The sequence below is a fragment of the Rousettus aegyptiacus genome, unplaced genomic scaffold, assembly GCF_014176215.1.
Source record: "Rousettus aegyptiacus isolate mRouAeg1 unplaced genomic scaffold, mRouAeg1.p scaffold_m13_p_7, whole genome shotgun sequence".
Classification (NCBI taxonomy): domain Eukaryota; kingdom Metazoa; phylum Chordata; class Mammalia; order Chiroptera; family Pteropodidae; genus Rousettus; species Rousettus aegyptiacus.
The window spans coordinates 12,622,675-12,643,221 of NW_023416310.1; the positions used below are offsets into that span (position 1 = coordinate 12,622,675).

The 20,547-nt window shown below is 42.0% G+C and overlaps 2 protein-coding genes and 2 pseudogenes across 2 annotated transcripts; 1 reads left to right on the forward strand and 3 right to left on the reverse strand.

Moving 5' to 3' along the window:
• Positions 1-2,159: 2,159 nt before the first annotated feature.
• Positions 2,160-2,278, forward strand: LOC118605625 (annotated as a pseudogene).
• Positions 2,279-3,125: 847 nt separating this feature from the next.
• On the reverse strand, positions 3,126-10,849 carry SF3B6 (splicing factor 3b subunit 6). Its single transcript, XM_016121767.2, has 4 exons — positions 10,688-10,849; positions 8,112-8,230; positions 3,580-3,718; positions 3,126-3,415 (listed from the first exon to the last, which is right to left on the reverse strand). The coding sequence occupies exons 1-4, from the start codon at positions 10,715-10,717 to the stop codon at positions 3,326-3,328; spliced, it is 378 nt and encodes a 125-aa protein (XP_015977253.1). The 5' UTR covers positions 10,718-10,849; the 3' UTR covers positions 3,126-3,325.
• Positions 7,031-7,149, reverse strand: LOC118605809 (annotated as a pseudogene).
• A 529-nt stretch (positions 10,850-11,378) lies between the features above and the next one.
• TP53I3 (tumor protein p53 inducible protein 3) lies at positions 11,379-17,051 on the reverse strand. The gene is made up of 6 exons (XM_016121766.2): positions 16,720-17,051; positions 16,238-16,380; positions 14,848-15,115; positions 13,422-13,634; positions 12,315-12,511; positions 11,379-11,743 (listed from the first exon to the last, which is right to left on the reverse strand). Exons 2-6 carry the CDS (start codon positions 16,373-16,375, stop codon positions 11,561-11,563), a joined length of 999 nt encoding a protein of 332 aa, XP_015977252.2. The 5' UTR covers positions 16,376-16,380; positions 16,720-17,051; the 3' UTR covers positions 11,379-11,560.
• Positions 17,052-20,547: the final 3,496 nt, after the last annotated feature.

Consider the following 20,547-nt stretch of genomic DNA (forward strand, 5'->3'; position numbering starts at 1 on the left):
TATGGTGTTCAAATCCCATGGCCTAGCAATCAAATGTGGGATCTGAGCACTTTGTGATTTTGCAGTCTCTGCTTGTTTGAACTTAAGAGGGATGAGCTGTCCTCACCCAGATGGAAAAGAACACTGTGCATCTAACAGGAGAAGGTGTGTTAGGCCTTGGAGACACACACTCATGCTGCAAAGTTACTTTTGAAAAGAATGTGTGATTTGAGCTTGTTTTCATATTTACTGCTTAGTTTCATCTAGATTTGCTCTCATTTATATTGGGTAATTACTTCTGAGAAGGTATAATTCTGAACTTGTGTCTACATATATGCTTAATTTCTTTGACATTTACTGTAAATCATGAGAATTCCCAGTTAGGTTTTAAAATCAGACCACTTATTGGTATGGTTTGTGTGTTCATCAGAGGAGCCTAGGGCAGTGTGGCTAAAAGATTTTACTTTTAGCTGGCATAGGTGAGAAAAACTTTTAGCCATAGTCAGGGTTACTCTGTTAGTGTAACAGGTACTGTTAAGATTCCTTCATAGACTCATTGGTAAATGTCACATGATGTCACATGTATGATGCAAAGCCACATCATTTTGGCTGCTTGATGTACCCCTGTGGTCTTCAGGAAGTCCTGGCTGTATTCCTCCGCTGAGGACTGAGGAGTTAAGAGGCAGTGCTTTAAGCTGGAGAGAATAAAGTGAGAAAGGGCCTGCCTTGCTCTTAATCACCCAGTCCCCGGACTCACTTCTACTGTGGGACTAGATGAGCAAGAAGGTGATGCACACATTTTTTTCTGGGGCGTTTCCCTCAGAATGTCTGAGCACCCAGCTTCCTTTGATGACACAAACATCTGCAATAATTTCTCAAAACTCAGCCTGTACAAGACATCTCACGTTTTCTGCTGTGACACCAACAACATAACTAAAAATGGCACCAAGAACCAGTGCAGGTGTCCATTATGCAGTCATAGAAAAGATCTCAGTCTCAAGTATCAATAGCCTAGGTGATAAAAGGAGACACCCAGTAAGAGAACCAAAATGAATAAACAAACAAAAAAAAAAACTGCAAATACCTAGTGGCTAGCACCTGGAGAGACATATAGACCTTGCAGGCTCTGCTTTACTGGTGCTCTTAAAAGATGATACAGAAAATTATGATATGAAATGCTAACAAGTTTGGACACTATCCTATAAGACCTACCAAAAGTTGTTAGGCAGCAGAGTGATGATGAGATCTATGTCATTTCAGCCATTTTCAAATTAGCAATCGATACATCCTCTAGTCATAAAAACCTTTCCTAGAAACTCAAACTTTAACTTAGAAGAATGTAAAGCAGCTCTGGCACACAAGTGTATCCACATACATGTGTATGGACACAATCATCCCTCGTACCCTTAAAAGAAGTCTGAAAGTCTGAGCCTTAGATGTCCGGTGCAGAGAACTGATCGTAACTGCACCTTAGCACACAGACCTGACACAGAATAAATCCTTGATATTTGTCCTTTGAATTAAAGTTCTTATAACCTACCTGGGACAGGCTACAAAACTGTCAAACAATTAGAAAGAATTTTTTAAACTCTTAACTTTAGGTAATGAAATTCAGCTAACAGATATGTTAACCCAAAACCCAAATGATGGATCGGCCATAACTGTCAATAGTAAGAATTTCCCCTTGTTTTTAACTTAAAACAATTATACTACAGGCAAGGTAGTCTGCTACTTAGACATATCACACTATAAGTATGTCTAATTTGTTTTCCCCTCACAAAAAAGTCTTTTAGAAAATTATTTTTACATTTGGAAATACCTAAAGGCACATGATGCATTACAAAAACTGACAAGGAATTCACAAAAGCATGCATAAGAACATTACAGCGGTGGCTCTGTCATCTGCCTGCCCTTCTTAAAAATTACTACTCTTTAACAGTGCTTTCAAAAAGCACTCTGACATAATAGGACAATTATTTCTTCATTTTCAAGAGTAGGCTTTGAAAAGGCAGCACAAACAGTATTATAAAATAGCCTTATTTTCTTAAAGTAATGATAGATTTCAAAGCTAAATGCTTTTAAAAATAGAAGTGGACATGGTTCCATAGTGGAGCAGTTAGCACGTCTGCTTCACATGCAGAAGGTTCTGGGTTCGTGCCCCAGTGGAGCCACGGTCTGTGGTCTATAGCCATGCCACCCTGAACACGCCCTATCTTGTCTGATCTCAGAAGCTAAGCAGAGTCAGGCCTGGTTAGTACTTGGATGGGAGACCACTTAGGAAGACTAGATGCTGTAGACATAAATAATAAAAAAAATAAAATAGATGCTCTTTGTCCATTTAAGTGATTCAGTCCTTGTACCCTTCAAGTTGATTTTGGGTTATACTTATATATAAAACAATTAGTCCGTGTTTTTCCATTTGGCTTATGCCTACACTATAAACAGAAAATTATATCTATATTCTCCAAGCTGCCAAGCTATGATGAATGCGGAAATAACCATACTATTTCCATGCCATGGGAGCTCATGATTATAAGACTAACCATTAAGTATTTTATTGACAGCAAAGATATGCTATGAGCTTAGGTCCAAAATATACACAGACACTTATTAACTAAACTGAGACTACATAAATACAATCTGACATATGTAACAACCAACACCACTACCCAAGCAGCTTGCTCTCCAGTTTCTAACACTGTGCTGTCATCTGAATGGCCATTTCTGGAACAGACCTCTGTTCGAAGGACAAGGGTACCCATACTGACAACGGAGTTTTGTTAAGTGTAAAGCAAGTATTATTCAAATGTACTGGTGTGGTTAATATTACAGCAGCTTTTAATGTAAGCATTTTATTCATTCAAACATGATGAACTTTGATTTCTTTATCTGCAAAATGGAGATACCTCCTTCACTGAGTAGTTATGAAGATTTCATCATTAATAGACATTCGATAAATGACAACACTCTTAACAAGTTCCCTTGATGGCTAAGCACTGGACTGGACACTGAAGGCATTAAGAATACAAAAAACGTCCCTGCTCAGTCCCTGCTCCCAAAAAGCTCAGGGACCACCAGACAATTCTTGATAAGTTTCAAATGCTGGGTTTTTTTTTTTTTTCCTGGTATCAAACAGGAGACGAAAGTCCAAGAGAAAACACTGATATGTTTTACAAAAAGATACCAGTTTACTAACATAACACATTCTAACATGTATCAAAGTTTGAAGCAGGACATTTTGCGTTTCTAATAAGAAATCACAGTACTCAATATTAATTAAAAACTGAAAAACGGGGTGGGTGGTGGTGATTCATGGGTTTCAGTCCAAAATGAAAACAGAAAATGTTTACTTTGGTGGATCTGTGTTGATGCCATATTTCTCCTTGAGAAGCTTCAACTGTTCTTCCTTTTTCTTTGTGTCCATCTTCTGAAATGCCTGAAAGTATGATAAGCACCAAAGGCAACAGTTACCAATCTGCAGTCAAATGTATTAGCATTAACCAGAAAAGAACTCAAGAGTACATATCTCCCCTAACCATGCAGCTCTGCACCAATTCTTACATGTGCAACCCACGCCATGCGAACCAGGGCTATACTTACCCTGTTGGCATTATAGTACAAAACCACAAGGTATCTGTTACAAACATTGAATCCTGACAGGTGATCACAAGCATTCTTGGCATCAAAGATGTCTTCATAGACCACATAAGCTGTTCCTCTAGTTTCAGGTGTATTCCCCCTGCAGAGTTGAATCAGATGTAATTAAGTACACATTAACCATTAGAGGAAATAAACATTATAGATAGGGATGTTGGATAAGCCTGCGATTTCTTGAATTAGGTAATTTTTGTTTTTAAGTAAAATAGCTATAGTTTAAACTTACTGTTACATTAAGAATACTAATATAGCTACAAAAGCAAACAGCAAAGCACTAGTTTGAAATTTTGTCAGTCTTCATGTTCCAGTCTCTCCTATTTTCATAATAAGAACCAATTTTCGGTCTTTCTGGAAAGTACAATACTGAAGGTTGATGGTTCCTATTAAAACGGCTCATTCATTCATTTTTTACAGCAGAAAAGAAAAGCTTTATTAGAAGGGAAAGTACACTTCTAAACATGGAAGTGGGCTTGAGCAAGAGAAGCATGGCTCAAAAAGCCTAGAGTGTTTTTGTTTTTGTTTTTACTGTGCATTTATGCAACAGAACCAATACTTTTTTACCACACTATCACCTGGAAATTAGTCCCTTATTTCTAAAGATTTAGATTCCTCCACCCTAATTTAATTAGTGTTAATTCTTAAAGATAAAATGATCTCCATCAATGTAGGAAATACATTTCTGGGCAATATTTTATTAAGGTTTATCAAATCTATGAAAATAAAACTTATTTTGTTGTCGGGGGGTGGGGGGAACTGGGGTGGCTGGGAGGAAAGCTCCTACTAAGAAGATGGCAAAATTCTAAATGGAGTTATACATATAAGAAAACAGTCAACTATCAGCCTTTATGACCAGAAAAGGATGTCCCCCAACATAATGTTGTTTCTTCTACTTTTCTTATAAATTCTTTATATTTTTAGACTGCAACATAGTCAGCCCCTTACATTCATTTTTAATTTTTAATACAATCTGCACTGTCATACATTAATAATCCCCTTTGGCTGGGGGAAAGGGCTGGGCTCCTGCAGATTTTGGAGTGGAAGTATGCTCATGCGTGGGGTTATCTGTGAGCCAGAGCAGAAGGCTGGAAGGCAGCTGGAAGTGGAAGCTGGACTTTGCGCAGGGATATAATGTTGCTTCTCATGTAGCTGTTCCCTGCCACCTCCTCTCCTCACCTCATCAGCTTCTGTCAGAGAAGGAGGTAGGGAAGTGTGAGGAACAACACACTGCAGGCAGCAGATGGTCATGTGCTTGTTAGTGAGGACAGTGGACAGAAATCCTACTCAGTTTATCCTCCAGTGTGATAAAGATGGACTCTTTGCCTCTGTCTGTGTCCAAGCCACTCAGTGCAACTGAGGAATAAGGTCTGCCACAGTTCCTGCACAGGGTCAAAGAAAGGGAGCGGGCCATGGGAAGGGGAGGACCTGCCTAGATCTGATCTGTGCTTCCTGTAAAGGGGATGGGACAGGTTTAGAGTGCAGGGGCGCTGGAGAGTGCCAGTGCACTGAATGTGCTCGCTTTGTCAGGCTGCCTGGGCCTGATGAGTGATTTTATAATACTCTCTACTCTCTCAGAAGTCTAACAACTTTAGGACTTTTGACTTAATTGTTTTCAAGAATGCATCAAGTATAAAAACTGGGGACTGCCCAAAGGAAAAAACATTGCCCCAAAGATTTCCCCCAAAAGTCCATCTAATTCTTCCTTTGGACAAACTAAAAAATTTTAAGATTTTATGTTTCTCAAAGGCAAATGTTTTACATTTCATTTTATTCCCACGGTGCTAAGTGACCACCAGTGGTAACAAGCATTTGAAGGGTAGCGATCACTTTCTGTCACATGTCCCTTCAAGAAGCTAATGAAAGAAAACGAAACCATCTCCTCTTACATCTTCTTACAAAGACTAAGGATAGTCACTAATGCCATGTTAAAGTGCCTTCATCTCAAGTGTCTCAGCCTTAATTATCAACCCATTATCTTGAGAACCACATATAATTTTAATTTTTCAAAGCATGTACTTGGTGGCTACTATATGTTAGGCACTGAGCCAACATTATTTTCTTGATTGGTGGTAAAAGCTAAGCAGGAATAAGGAAACCTAATCATGTAACTTGAGCTCTCCGAGCTTCAGTTGCTTCATGTGTCAAATAATGACATCGGACTCGATCACCTGCCCACACATGTGGTTTTAATGATCAGGAGGTAACAAGCATGAAAAGGCTTTAAAAAGTTCAAAGCACCAAATGTATGCTACATGCCAGATAAGGTGACCATTCATCCCAGTTTTCCCAAGACTGTCCAGGTTTCAGTACTGAAAAGTCCACATCCCAGAAAACCCCTGGGTCCTGGGTAAACTGGGAAGTTTGGTGCTAGGTGCCAAGTATGCCATAAAGCATTAGCACAGCTATGGGACAGAAAAACATGTTTCTCAATCTATAATTCAGACCCAAGGTCCTGCACACCAAATTTTTCTAACTTTGCTGATGTAAGCATCTCTTGATTGTATACTATGAATGAATTTTTTAATGCCTTCATCAATTAATCACAGCCACACTACTGTTTTGTATATTATTCACTTATTTATATATACTGGATGGTTAACATGTATCAGGCACAACAAGAGTTGTCAACACAAAATGAAAGGATTATGTGATACCGCTCTGGAGGAGCTTGGAGGCTGGCAGGAGAGACGAGTGAGTACACAGACAACAGCAAAACCATGTGTTAAGTAAGAAGAGATGTTCATAGAAGGTGCTATGGGAGCAGAGAGAAGGGTGGCTCCTGCACGCTGGGAAGGAAATACACAACGGCAAAGTGCTGTCACAGGCCCTACCTAATTAGATCCTCGCTGTAATTCTTTTAAAAGAGCAGGTTAGAGAAATTGTATTTCACACATAATTGAGGCTCAGAGGGGTTAAATATTTTGCTTTCACATGATTACCAAGTACCTAGTTAGTATTTGAACCACAGTCTTACAACCAATTCAATAAATTTATCATGCTGCCTCCATGTTAAAAGCTGAAAGCCACCATCCACTCAGATTATTTTATGCGAATAAACAGAAACCAAAAAAGGCAGGCAAACTGTCCAAGGACGCAAGGATAGTAACAGGGCCTAAAGCAGAATCCTATCTCCTGATCTCCAAGTCAGGGGGTCTTCTGTATACCATTCTTCTATGTCTAGAGCACGGTTTCTTAACCTAGAGTCCCAGGTACCCACTAAAATCATATGCAAAATATTATGTGTTGTTATTCTCCAGAAAGGGTCCGAAGCTTTTATCAAATACTCAAAGGATTGAGACTTCCTAAAAAGAATAGCTGGTCTACACTTCATTTCCATCCCCATTTGAGTACCAATGATATCACATTTCTTTCTTTTTTCCTTTCTTTCTTTTTTTCATGCCTACAGTACCCGATCTTCCTATGTGGTCTCCCACCCAAGTATTAACCAGGCCTGACCCTGCTTAGCTTCCAAGATCAGACGAGATTGGGTGTGTTCAGGGTGGCATGGCCATAGACAATGATGACATATTTCTTGCTCTTGGGTCACTTCCTACAGGGGTAGTGATCATTTAAGAGAAGAGTCCTCAATATCTCACAGAGTTCTAAAAGCCAAGAAAGAGCACTCAGGTCATAAAAGAAAATTTATTAAAAAAAAAAAAAAGATGTTCCAACTAAAAATAAAAACCTTGGAAATCCTTTCAGGTGGACTTTTAGGTAATTGGCCCATTTGTACTAGTTAGAGAGCAACTGTGGTACTGTGTACTGTAGAGATTCAATTTAGAACCAGAAGATTTTATCACCAAATAGCTGTGTACAGCTAGAAAGGTACTTCTACTCTCTGGGCCTTGAAGGTCTCACCTGTAAAACAGACATAGTACCACCTCCACACAGGGCTGAATGATAGTGATGCAAATAAAAGCACTTATTACAACGAATGTCATTTAGTAGGTGTTCAATAAACATTAAAGGTATCGTCCCTTCGATTTAAATTTGGATTTTAGATTAAAACATGAATTTATGTTCTGATTATTTTTCCCTATACTTTTAAATTTTCCATAGAAAGTACCAGTTGAAAAAGAATCAGTTACTTTTATATCACTTTACTTTGTTAATTCAGAAATTCTGGGGTCAGAAGAGAGTGAAGGCTTTTCAGAAAATTAGAGTTAATACATATAAAAAACATAGTATTTTACAACTAAAAAATATACAATAAATATTAGTTCTTTTTCTTCCCACCCAATCCCTTCAAACCTTTCATTTCTACTTCATGCTTTCTCTAATTTCGCAACGACCTGGCTCTCACTGAAGGTCATGAGGATCTCAGTAGTTATTTTTCCCTTACAAGAAAAAAAATCTCATCTCTCTAATTTCAATCTATTAGTCTCTAGGCTCTCAGGCCTTGCTGTTGGCTATAATTCCAAGATTAAAGATTGCACATTTTCTTGAAATGACATTACAAAAGTCTCAGTAAGACTCACACTCTGATTTGACGAATAGGTCCATATTTCCCAAATATATCATACATTTCTTCAGCTGTGATTTTGTAGGGCAAATTTCTTATATACAAAATCCGATTTACTTCAGGTGGAAGGCGAATCTGAAATGAGAAGTATATGATGTCATTATAATCAACAGAAAGAGTGCTACAGTTTAAAAAATTCTCATAATAAAAAACCCAAGAATAAGAATTATATTCGAATATTATGAAAAATGGCATGCTATTGGAAAACCAACTAGGCACTGGTTTTAGGGTTTTATTAACAAGAACTAATAAGGGGCTACTACAAAACCCAGGCTTTCAATTACTACATTTAAAACAAGGATTTCGAATTTCATTAAAAAGTCTTCAATGCTTCAGGCATGTGTGGAAAAGAATAAAGGGAACTGTTCCTGTTTGCTAGACAATAAAACTCTCTGGTCTCTTCAGGAACTTGTTATATCAATGATTTCTTCTCTCTTTTATATTTACAGCCATTCCTTCAATATTGGTTTCTTTTATTCCTCAGGTTGCTCAGCACTTGCTTATGTACTGCCAATTACTACACAAAACAAGATACTTATCTGGATCCCTTTTCATTAATTCAACAAACATTGACTAAGCACTTCTTTACGTATACACCAGACTAGGAAGTACTAGGATTATATGGTGAAGGAACAAACACAAGGTTTCTGCCTTTCCTTATCAGCTGTGTATCCTTTCTTGCTTTCTTTTCTTTCAGTCAAGCCACTGGAAAGAGGAAGTCTGTACTCACGGCCTCATATTCTTTACTTCACTGACACCAATCTACCAGTCTAGCTTTGACCTCAGCACTCTGATGACAAAGTGCTTTTACACACTAAGATCTTTTATTTGCCGTGTTCAATACTCATCAAACTTAACTCTGAACCTCTGACACTGTTGAACCTTCTTCACTATTCCTGACACTATTTCCTTGGCTTTCTCCCAACTCTCAGGCTAGTTCTTCTCAGTCTTCTTTGCCATTAAAATATGCTCTTCCTGAGTTTTATCTTGAGATTTCTTTTTTTTTGCCCCTTTGGATGCTCCCCTTAACTCAATACTCTTTGGTCTCTTAACCACACTCACTTTACACGTTGAGTTGACGACTTTCAGATAGGTCTCTCTCACCAGATTTCAGTTGTGTTCCTTAGTAACACAGTTACATAACAGACATTAATTTGTTTAATAATTATTTATTACTGAGAATTATTTCAGACATTACACTAAGTGTTGTTACGTATGGAAGTATAAGATATTTATTCCATGCCTTCGAATTAGCAGTGGTGACAAATGGTAAACAAATTAAGTACAATAAAATTTCAGACTTTAAGATTCAAGGATCAATTTTTTTTTCAAGGATAAATTTAAATAGATGATCAACACTGTCAGACAATCACTGTATACTTCTCTAGCAAATTTTCTTTCTCCCTCTGCAAGACACTATATCACACTTTCTCTTTTCATCTCATATCTTATCACAACCACTCCCTCTAACACCTGAGTTGGGCTGTAATCTCTTTTCTGTCTCTCCTAAGAGATGACCTTGGCTCTTATATATTGGAGGAAACAGATACGATCACTTTCCCACTCAGTACTATGCCAATCCTAAACCCCTCCTGAATTTAACCCATTTTTCTCTTACATCATCAATTTTTTCCCCACTTATTGGATCGTTCTCACTGGGATACAAATACATCCCATATCTTAAAAAAGAAAGAAGTCGATTACTATCCAATTTCTCTTCTTCCTGTTTACGTGAAAACTTGTGAAAAGAACTCTATTTTAACTTCCACCCTTTTTTCATCCCACCACAACCAAGTTTTCATCCACTGAAATATCATCGAGGTTACCAAAATCCTCCATCTCTCCATGTCCAATTATCTGTCTTCACCTTACTATATCTTCATCTCAGCATCTTAGAGTTGACTACTCTCTTTCTTAAGACGACGTTTTTTAGGTTTCTATAACACCCCACTAACATAAGGATGTAAGCAGTAGGAGCTTTTTTTTATTTTTTATTTTTTTTTACTCATACTTGCTGTATCTCCAATACCTAGACTAGTGTCTGGTACATAGCAGGTGTTCAATAAACATAATTGATTAACTGATCTCCTATTCACAAGACTGCTACATATAGGTGCTCAAAAATATTGCTGGAAAACATTAAAGAAGCATCCAAAAAGCTCCAGGATGTAAAGACTCCCAGGCTCTAGTTGCCTGTTGACCGTTACTTATTCGGGACTCATCTGTGCTACTGACTTTTTGGCTGAGAAGATCCTGAAGCCAGGTTCTAGATGCAGGTGAAGCAACAAAGGCTGTAAGGTTAACACTATCCCTGACACTAGGATAAGAGACTGAAGAAACTCAAAAGGGGTTGGGGCGGAAATGTGACTCAGGAGCATATTCCTAAGGACCGGGCCAGGATGAAATCTGACATTTCAGTAACGTCTAGGCTTCCCCGCCCTGGCGACAGAAGAGGGCCAAGAATGCTCTGATCCACGCCGCTGAGAAAGGCCAGCAAAGTCCTTCCCCTCGGGAGAAGTCTCCGATACTCACGTTCGCCCGCTTGGCCGCTTGCATCGCCATCCTGGCGGGGTGATGAGGTTACCACAGCAAACGCTAGAATTTCTGCGCACTCGGCCGGAGCTCGCTCAGCTTCGAGGGCACCACGGCGTCAAAGGTAGGACAACAACATCCAGCATCCGCCGGAAGCTGGGATAACGCCGAAAAAAAACGCACGTTATTTCACGTCGACACGTGATGACGTATCTCCCTTCCCCAAAAGACTCCGAAGCCAAACCAGCCCTAGTTAAGACGCCGGAAGGTTGAAAGGCGAGCGTCCCCGATGCTTCCGGGCTCTGGACCGAAAGGGGCGGGGCCTGGGTTTAGAAGGGGCGGTGTTCCGGTTGGGGGCGGTCCTGAGTGGGGGAAGCTGGACGAAGGGGGCGGGCCGCTCTCAGGTAGGTCCGGGAAGGGGGCGGGCCCTGGTGTGGGTTCGTTTGCAGCGACGTGCGTCCCGCGTGTGCGGGGTCCGCGTCTGGGAGCCTGGGCTCCGGCAGTTCGCCAGGCGGACCCTACAGCATTCTGCCTTCGCACCCGGAACCCTGGCGTAGCCTCTGAAGGCTGAGCATCTGCCGATCCGGCTTTCCTGTAATCCCCGCCGCGACGCGGGTCGCGACTCCCACGTCGTTCCCGCCGCGCGGTCTCAGCCAGTGCGCTGGGGCCGCGCATAATAAGCCGGCCGCCCTTTGAGTGCACGCTCTTTATTTCCTTAGACCGACTTTACACGATCAGTTGAGAGGTCGGGGGAGGGCCAGTGGGTTACAGACAGGCCTGCAGTAGCAGCCGCTGTCTTGCCTACTTAGTGAATTTTCAACAAGTTTACTCTGGGAAGAGCTGAGGTAGCCGTGACCTGTACTGGCCTCTCCTTCACTGGGGCAACTCTAGGACGATTTTGCCCACGTTCTTGTTAGTCTCCATGTATTCATGGGCCTCTCGGATTTCAGTCACAGGGTAGACTCTGTCCAGAACCGGCGTCAGATGTTGGGGACCCTCCGTGGAGAAGTGGGGCAGAATTTGTTCCGTGAAAGCCTTCACCAGCATTTCCTTGTACTAAGATAAGGAAAAGGAGACCATCAGCCTAGACAAGGCCTTACCTCGCTACTCCCCATCCTGCTTAGCCCTTGGGTTCTCTCTCAAATGTGTACGCATCTGAAGCATCTGAAGCAAGTATCATGTAGGCTCAGTTCAAAAGGCATGCTTAAGGTCTGCTTTCCCCCAGCAGGTGTGAACCCCTGTACTGGGAAACATTCTCAAAGCTAGAATGCTACACGGAGAAGATTTCAGGTTGAATAATAAGAGGCTTTCTTAGCATAGTGAGAAGAGTCCTCCTGCATTTCAAAACAAAGTCTTGGAACTGTTAGAAGTATTTCCTAATACGGTCACTGCTTTGTTCATTCTGTTAGAAAGACTCCCTGGGTCTCATAGTTGTTAGCTACCCTTTTTCTAAGATTTGGGGCTTCTATAGACCAATTTTAATTAGTTCTGTGAAACTGAGTTAACTATCCAGGAGGGCAGGTTTCTACACAGGCTCCCTAACTTAAGATGTGACAGATCTTCCCTTCTTTGGGGTTATGGGAATGAATCACACTTTTCTGGGTAATAGTTTTCGTTCATCACTCACCTTTTTCTCCCTAGATCTCAGCAAACTGGTGATCAGACTTCCTCGTTTAGAAAGTAGCTTTGAAAACAGAGGCCCATTGACATCAGCTCCTCCCATCAAACCATAGAGAACCCAGCGACCATCAAGAGCCAGGCAGTTGACGTTTTTCTCCCAGTATGATCCTCCTATGCAATCTAGAATAAGGTTGACTCCAGCACCTTCCACATGAAACACAATTTGTGATACTTCAGACACAGAAAGCTTGGTGCAAAATAAGATTTTGTAGATATATGGGTATAAATAAATACAGGTACAAGTGGTAAATCTATAGATTGGAACTAGAAACATTGTTCATAGAAACATTGTAAATGGAGTCTAGGTAGCTGAACCCTACCATACATGTATGTGTAATACAGTTCATCTTTCATGATCTCTAGCCACAGCATGAGGAAAATGAGGCAACACTATGATCTGGTATCTTCCTTGACCCTCACATTAGTAGAGAACCCACTGGCACCTGTATGAGTGAGGACAGGGGAGGTCCACCCCACGCTACAGGGTAGGCTGGTAGTTTACATTCAAGTTATGAAGTGTTTGCACTGGATTGTTTGAATTGTAGCTTTGTTAGTTTTGGTTTCATCTCTCCTTTTCTACTCATGCGGAAAAATGGAAAGGGAGCCAATAATATTCAGATTGGGCTTTGGAATACAGGGGCTCATCCATTTAGGAAACTACCACCCCAACCCTACTATGTCCAGCTCCAAAATGATCTCTGCCCCATGTCTCCTGTTAACTCAGTGTGGACTGGCTAGTTGGGAATAAGAGGTCCTGCATAATTCCCGGCCAACTCTGTGTGATTATCCAGTTTCTAAAATGTGTATGAATAAAAAAAGATTTAAAGAAAAATGTGTATGAATCATATTACAATACACATGGAAACCATCTTAGTCCTAACACTGCCTACCTGTCTCCGAAGATCAAAAGCCAGAGTACTAGAATTTGGCCAGGTCAGCTGTTGTACATTTAGCAGAGGTAAGACAGATTTAGAGCATTGGTAATCTTGAGGCTGCCAAGATTTTACTTAATCATCTCTGAAATTCCTGCTGAGCTGCATAAGTTGTTGTTTACCTTTGGTGAATTTCAGTGTTGCTTCAGAAAAATCCTCTTCTTTGTAATTGAATCCAGCAGCTGCTCCAAGTTTTTCTGCCATCTGAAGCTTGTGCTGGGAGCCAGCTGTGACCAGAGGAATAGCTCCAGCCATCTGGGTGAGTTGAATGGCAGCTGTGCCTACCCCACTGGATCCTGCATGGATTAGTACAGAGTCTCCAGCCTGAACATTTCCTATGAAAGAAAGGATAGGAACCAGTCACTTTTCAAGTACTACACATTCTCCATGTTGGTATATTCTACCATGATCACCTGGCCCAGGGGCCACAAATGTCAAATCGCTTGCTCTCTTAAGAGAACATATTGACAGTTCTTCTTTGTCTTATTGCCTCTGGTCAAAGTGGGGAACACATTTTTGAAACAGAATTACTAGCGGCCACATCTGTTATCTCTGTTTTACCTATGAAATAATGCCAAAATGCACATTTCTGGCCTATATATGAATAAGTAAGAATAGCCACCATTCCCACTGTCACCACCATAAGCTAGTCCCTCCAGTCTGAAACTGGCCTTCAGCTGGTCTTACTAATCCAGGCACCACACAGCCACTAGGATCCTTCTCCTAAAATGGAGCTTTCATTATATCATTTTCCTCCTCAACATATAATGTGGCTCTCGATTGGCTTTTGTATCAAGTCCAGACAGCCTGCTATTCAAGGCCACCACAATCTAGTCCCAACCTCGTTTTTCACAAATGATAACTGTCATCCTTCACGTCTGAGCAGAGCAGCCAACCTCATCTTTCTTTCTCACTAAGAAAAAGATGCTCCCTCTTAGGCCTTTGTGGCCAGCCTTCTATTCATCCTAACTCCACCCACCCTTCAAGTCCTCTTCTAGAAAGCCTTCTCTGACCGCCTTTGTCCATACCAACTTTTCCCATATTGAGCTTCTATTGTAGTTAGAGACAGGGCCACCCTTCCGAACTCAGTGGTTACACCAAGCTCCATAAAGGCAAGGACCTAATCTTCTTAGGCTCCCTCACATGACTTTTGGCTGGCCTCACTGGGCTTGGGGAGGAATAAAAGAGTTGGTTGAATATGGCCCCATGTGTTGCCCTAGGGCTCCCAGAGGAAAGCTCAGCATGACTTTGAGAAGCTGGGACAACTGGTGGACCTACAGTGTTCTGATGCGCACAAGCCTTCTAGCCAGTACTTTCCAGGCCTTGCGATAACCATGATTTTCAGTGTCAACATCAAGCCATTGCTAACATGGAATGAAGACCTTACACTACTGGTGGTACAGTAGGGTGAGGTCCTGGGGTTGGGTGTGGCTCAGTGGCCAGGACAAAGATGTCCTGGAGGACTACTGGGTTTTGAGGTAGCTTAGGAAGGAATTGAGCCACATTGCATGGAATGAGCATGGGGGCGGGAGGAGGGGAACACCTCACCCAAGAGATATAACAGCTGGAAGGCAGTGAGCCAGGCCTCTGGGATGGCGGCAGCCTGGGGCAGAGTCAGTCCTGCTGGGATGGGCAGGAGGAGCCCTTCGGGTACAGTAACATATTGAGCCTGACCCCCGCCGGACAGCAGAGCCATGGCTACGTCCCCGATCTTCCAGCGCCCGTGGCAGCCAGGCCCCACCTCTGCCACGTGTCCAGACGCCTCGAGTCCCAAAATGCTGCTGGCTCCTGGGGGTGGGGCATATCGGCCTTGTCTCTGCAGAGAGAGCAGTACACTAAGTGGTGAGTGTGACAAGAAATCTGTGTCACCATCTCTGCCCCTCTTCCAACAGTCCTTTTTTTCTGACAAAAAATTTACGATTAAGTCAGGTTTTTTAAGTCAGGGAAAGAGAGAGAAGAGGTGATTTGTTTCCTATAAATAGAGATGGTAGGTCGTATAATCAGTGGGCATTGTAACGAGTAAGGTCCTGCGCTATTTCCCTCATCCAAACCCCTTATTTTACAAATGGAGAAACAGGTCTGGGCAGGGAAATGCCTTGTCCAAGGTCGCAAAGTAAATTAGTAGCAGGACTAAGAACAGAATCATGGACTCCTTAATGATAGTTCACATCTATCAAGTGCCAGGCTCTGTACTCACCCATCACAATCCTCAGGAGCCAAATCCAGGCCTTTAGACCAGAGGGACTGAACTAGGAATATGCATGATAACCATTTAAAGGGCTTTTTCAAACTACATGCTTTGGTCCAGGTCATGTTTATTTTGAAAAAGTGCCCCAGGTGATTCTGGTGTGATTTCTCATGCACCTCAACTAACTCAGCTGGTCCAGGTTAGCTCTTCAAATAGCAGACAGAATAAAATTAGGAGTCCTGCCTCCCTACCGCCGGCCCAGTGCAGACTCTGGAGCCACAGAGACCTCCGTTTGAATCACGGGTCCCCACCCACCGCCCACCCCCATTATTAGCGTTGTGGTCTTGGATGTGCTGCTTAACTCGTCCGACTCCCCGTTTCTTTATCTGTGGAATACAAATGGTGAACATGGTTGCCAGAGGAGTAAATGAGATAGAGCATGGCCTAACGCGCGCACACGCGCGCACACGCGCGCACCCCCCCGCCCCCCAACAAAGGGTAAATCCCTTCTTATCTTCTTACCTGAGAGGACTACGGATTAACTCAGGGTGGATTCGGCTTTGCAAATACAGTACTCCGGTATTTTGTGTACACAAAGGAGACTAAAGAACTCCCAGCACACACTGCACACACACCATGACGAGTGTTACAGGCAGTGCCCTAGGTCATCCCTTCATGTGTCTGGGTGGATGTTCGTTGTAGACTCTGGAGTCCCGCCCTGCCGCAGCAGCTGCCCTGACCCCTGGATACCTGGAGTAAATCAGCCCGGTTCAGGGCGCTGGCCGCCACCCTCAGGAGGACTTCCCCCTCTCCTGGGCTCGGTTTGGCCACCTCCTTCAGGTAGAGGTTTTCCGGTCCTCCCGGCTGGTCAAAGTACACAGCTAACATGCTCCCTGAGGACACAAGGCACAGCAAGGGAGGGAGCCAGAGCTGCTTCGAGACGCACAGCGCCCAAGCTGACGCTGCGGCGCCCCCTGCCGGCCAGCGACCTCCCTGTGGGTCTCCGCAAGGTCTGGCCCCTGGCCCCTGCCCCCGTCCTCCGAGGTCCCCGCCGCCTCCAGGCGGACCACACACGGAGGACACAGATGGGGACTGGGAGAAGTCGGCACGGCCGGACTGGGCTTGATGAAGCAGAGCAGGAAAACACTGAAAAGCGTGAGGCAAATTCCAGTCCCTCTGAGTTGGATTGCCCCGGCCGGCCCGGGTCCCTGGCGCCCGCGTGACTCACTCACCTATTCAGGGACGGGCCACTCGGTTGCTCCCCGAGGCGCTGCGTGGCGTTGCGGTCCCTGCGGGCCCTTGGGACTGCCTTGGCCGCGACTTACTACTAGTCGTCTGGAATCTGGACAAAGCAAGGGGTGGAGCTGACCAGAACCAACCCTCCCCTCTCTTTTTCTTCCTTCCTACTTTAAAGTCTAAAGCTAGTGACAGCGAATCGGATTTCCTTTTCCTTTGAGCCTCGGGAAACTAGTTTTTCTCTTGGTTTGGCAGGAAATGCTGTTCCATCTCTCTCTGCAAGAAGAGAAAACTTACTTCTCTCTAGGGAACTAGACCCAGACTCGGTTCATTTCCCAATCAGGCCAGGCTTTGAGCCCATTTATGCGGTAGGCCTGGCATCCTGCCCTTCCTGTGGGCAGGCATCTTGAGTAGCGTGGGCAACCGGGGTGCTGCTGAGAGAAAAGAGAGGAGGAGCAATAGGAAAAGAGGGGGAAGGTAAAAGCGGGCCTGGGGATCTTGTAACTTATACTCCTGACTTTCCTGGTGATGAGGAAGCGGATTCTGGAAGATGCTGCCCAACGACGCAATTTAGACTGGTTAAAAGCTGTATAAATAGGCTACATCAAGGTTTCTTCCTCTCGGCACTATTGACGTTTTGGACTAGACAATTCTTTGCTGTTAAAGACTGCCCTGTGCATTGTGGGATGTTTGATAGAATCCCCGTCTCCGCAACGCTGGATATCAGCAGCACTCTCCTCCAGCCGTGACAGTACAAAAAGTCTCCAGACCTTGCCGGATATCCCTGGGGGGGGGGGGGGATACACACGTGTGCACCTGTACACTTTTTGTAGTGCTGTATCCTTTACTAGGTGTGTTCGCTTGATATTCAAACACTTTACTTAAAAGGAACTGAGAGATAAAAAGATTTTATTTTAAGGGACACATATCTAGTGAGTGTCAGAGCCAGGAATAAAACTTATACCTCCTAGGTCCTGGTCCAGGGTTCTTTTTACCATAACAAGCTTCCTGTGTAACAGTCTCTATTATTTGCAAAGCCCCCTTTTTCTTTTTATTTACATCTTACAAGACGGTTACCCAAATCATTTTTATAAAGTCTTCTGTTTTACAGAAATGCCTGTCGGTCACCGTTCTTCCTCTTGCCATCTATATCAAAACCATCATTGCAAGGGAAGGAACAGAAGCCAGTGTATTCAGAGAGAAGGTCCATGTGAGGCCTTTTCTGGAACCTCTGTGATAAATATTTCTTGCTACTTTTGTGGGTGACTAATGCCTCAGAAGGACCATGTCCTAGGGAGGACAGGAAACCTCTGTTGCTGGCTCCCTGATAATTAAAGAATAAGGTCCAAACTCAGTAGTCTAACACTTAAGGTCATTTTCTTCCTCCTGTCTAGAGAAAACCTACCCATCCTTCGGGGCCCTGTTATTCATCTCCTCCAAGGACTCTCCAGAGGGCATCTTCTCATCCACTCTTTGGTCTGGATAAGCATCTGAAGAAGAATATCAGAGCTTCTAGACAAGGAATGGAATATAGTGGACCCCAGGAAAAAGCTTGACTTGTAGAGATTTATAGGAAGGTGACTATCTCATAGGAGTATGCCAGGACTCTAGTCCACAAGAGGCTCAGACGGAACTTAATGAGTGGGCTGAGAATGGGCAAGTACAGAGAGGCCAAAGAGCAGGAAGTCCTCTTGCCACATTTTACAGCCCCAGCCTACAAAGGCAGAGACCACGTTCCCTTTCACTATCTGTGGGCCTGCAGCAGTGATTTAGGGTATTCCAACAATAAGAAAATAACTTATCTAATGCGAGCCAGAAGCCAGAATCAAGATCTGCCAGAACGGATGGAATATGTGCCCAGCAAAATAGAGCAACTGGGGGAAACAGATGAAAACTTGAATAAAAAAAGATTCAGTGCCCTCCAAAATATTTCTAGAATAATAATAAAAAAAAGATTTCTCAATCGAGCAATTCAGTAGATGCTTTAAAGGAGATGGTCAATGTTGAGACCTGAATTAGTGGCTAAGAAAATTAAGGTCAAGAAATATCTCAGGCAACAGAGCAAGAGCCTAAAGAGATAGAAATGTCTAAAAGGATAAGAGATTTGAAGAATAAATTCAAGAGACTCTATTATGAGACGAATAAGATTTGTAGAAGGAGGACAAGGAATGGATAAAGAAGACTCAATAGTTAAATAATAGAATAAAAACTTCCTAAACTATATCAGATTCTACAAATTGAAATAGTTCACTGTGTTTAAAGACGGGTTGATGAGAAAAAGCACATACCTATGTTTTGTAAAATCCCTAGCTCTGACAAATTTCCAGGTGGAAAGAATAAGTTATCTACAAAAGTTTAAAAAATCAAAATGGCATGAAGTTTCTATCTACAATCTGGAAGTTAGAGGAGAGTAGCCTAGCACCTACTGACTGGGAGAAAAGGAGCGCAGTTCAATTTTCATACACCCAAGTGAGACAGATAATGTTTTGCACTTGTCAGGGCAAAAATATATATATTTGAGGATATGCAAGAATTCTGAGACACATCACCCAGATACCCATCTGTCAAGACTTGAGGAAAGACTCTAACGAAATAACAAATGTCCCAGAACAGATGGAGAGGAAACAGTTGTAAATAACAAAGTTTGTAAAATATAGAATGAAAAATGATTGGGGTAAAAAATATGGATGATAAGGATAGAAGGAGAATGTGTAATGTAAGTGTTAAATAAGAACTTTTAAAATAAATTACTCTGAGGGAAATTCTAAATAATAATGAAGTACTAAATATACTGAATAAACTATCTCTGAAAAATTAGGAATTGAAGGTGCTTAAGTTCTGATTTTTTTGGTGAGTGCCTTGGTGGGGAAAGCATTCAAAAGAAGAGGGGATACCATCTAATGGGGGAAATAGTTGATATTTAGTAGAAATGTATCTGATTTTGAACTAGAGAACTTCCAATTAATAAGAGGAAAAAAAGATGACCAGTTAATAAAGGCAGCAAAGGAAATGCAAGGAAAAAGAGAAAACAAAAATGTTTAATAATAAAACGGAAGAATAAAGTCAAATATATCAGTTATTACAGTAAATTTAAACAGATAAATTCTATGAAAACTCAGAGATAGCCGGATGACTTCAAAAGGATAGAATCTATAAAGAAGGTGTAATAATTATGAGCCTGAATGCATAAAACAACAAACAGCTAAACTAGAAACTCAAGGATAAATGGGTAAAAAATGTAATCATGGTGGAAGACTTCAGTACATCTCTCTCAGAATTTGACTGATGTAATAGAAAAAAAATTAATGAGGACACAGAAGAATTGAGTAAAGCAACCAGTAAACTCGATATAATAAACTCTGCAAATAGAATATATAGTTTTAGGTTCATGGAACATTTACCAAATTAATGAAGTACTTGTCACCAAAGGAAAAACTTGGCAAATTTTAAAAACCAAGGATTTTATGGGTCACGTTTTCTAAATCTCATGTCAATACAATTAAAAATAAATAGTAAAAAGATCTTTTGACCTCCACCCCAAATCCCTTAATTATTTGGGGGAAACACCTTCTGAGATAACCCTTGGATCAAAGTGTATTTCAAAAAGGAAATTAAAAGGAAAGGAGAGGAATCATAAACCATGTAGAAATAAAAGAATAATGTTAAATGTGTTCACTATTAAAGAAGCAATATGAAAAATCAAAGGAACTAGATATTCATTGAAGAAATTAGGAAAGCAACAAAATATAAACCAAAATAAACTGATGCTTTGCCACCTGACTACAGCCACATGAATGAGCTCAGGTGAGATCAGAAGAACTGCC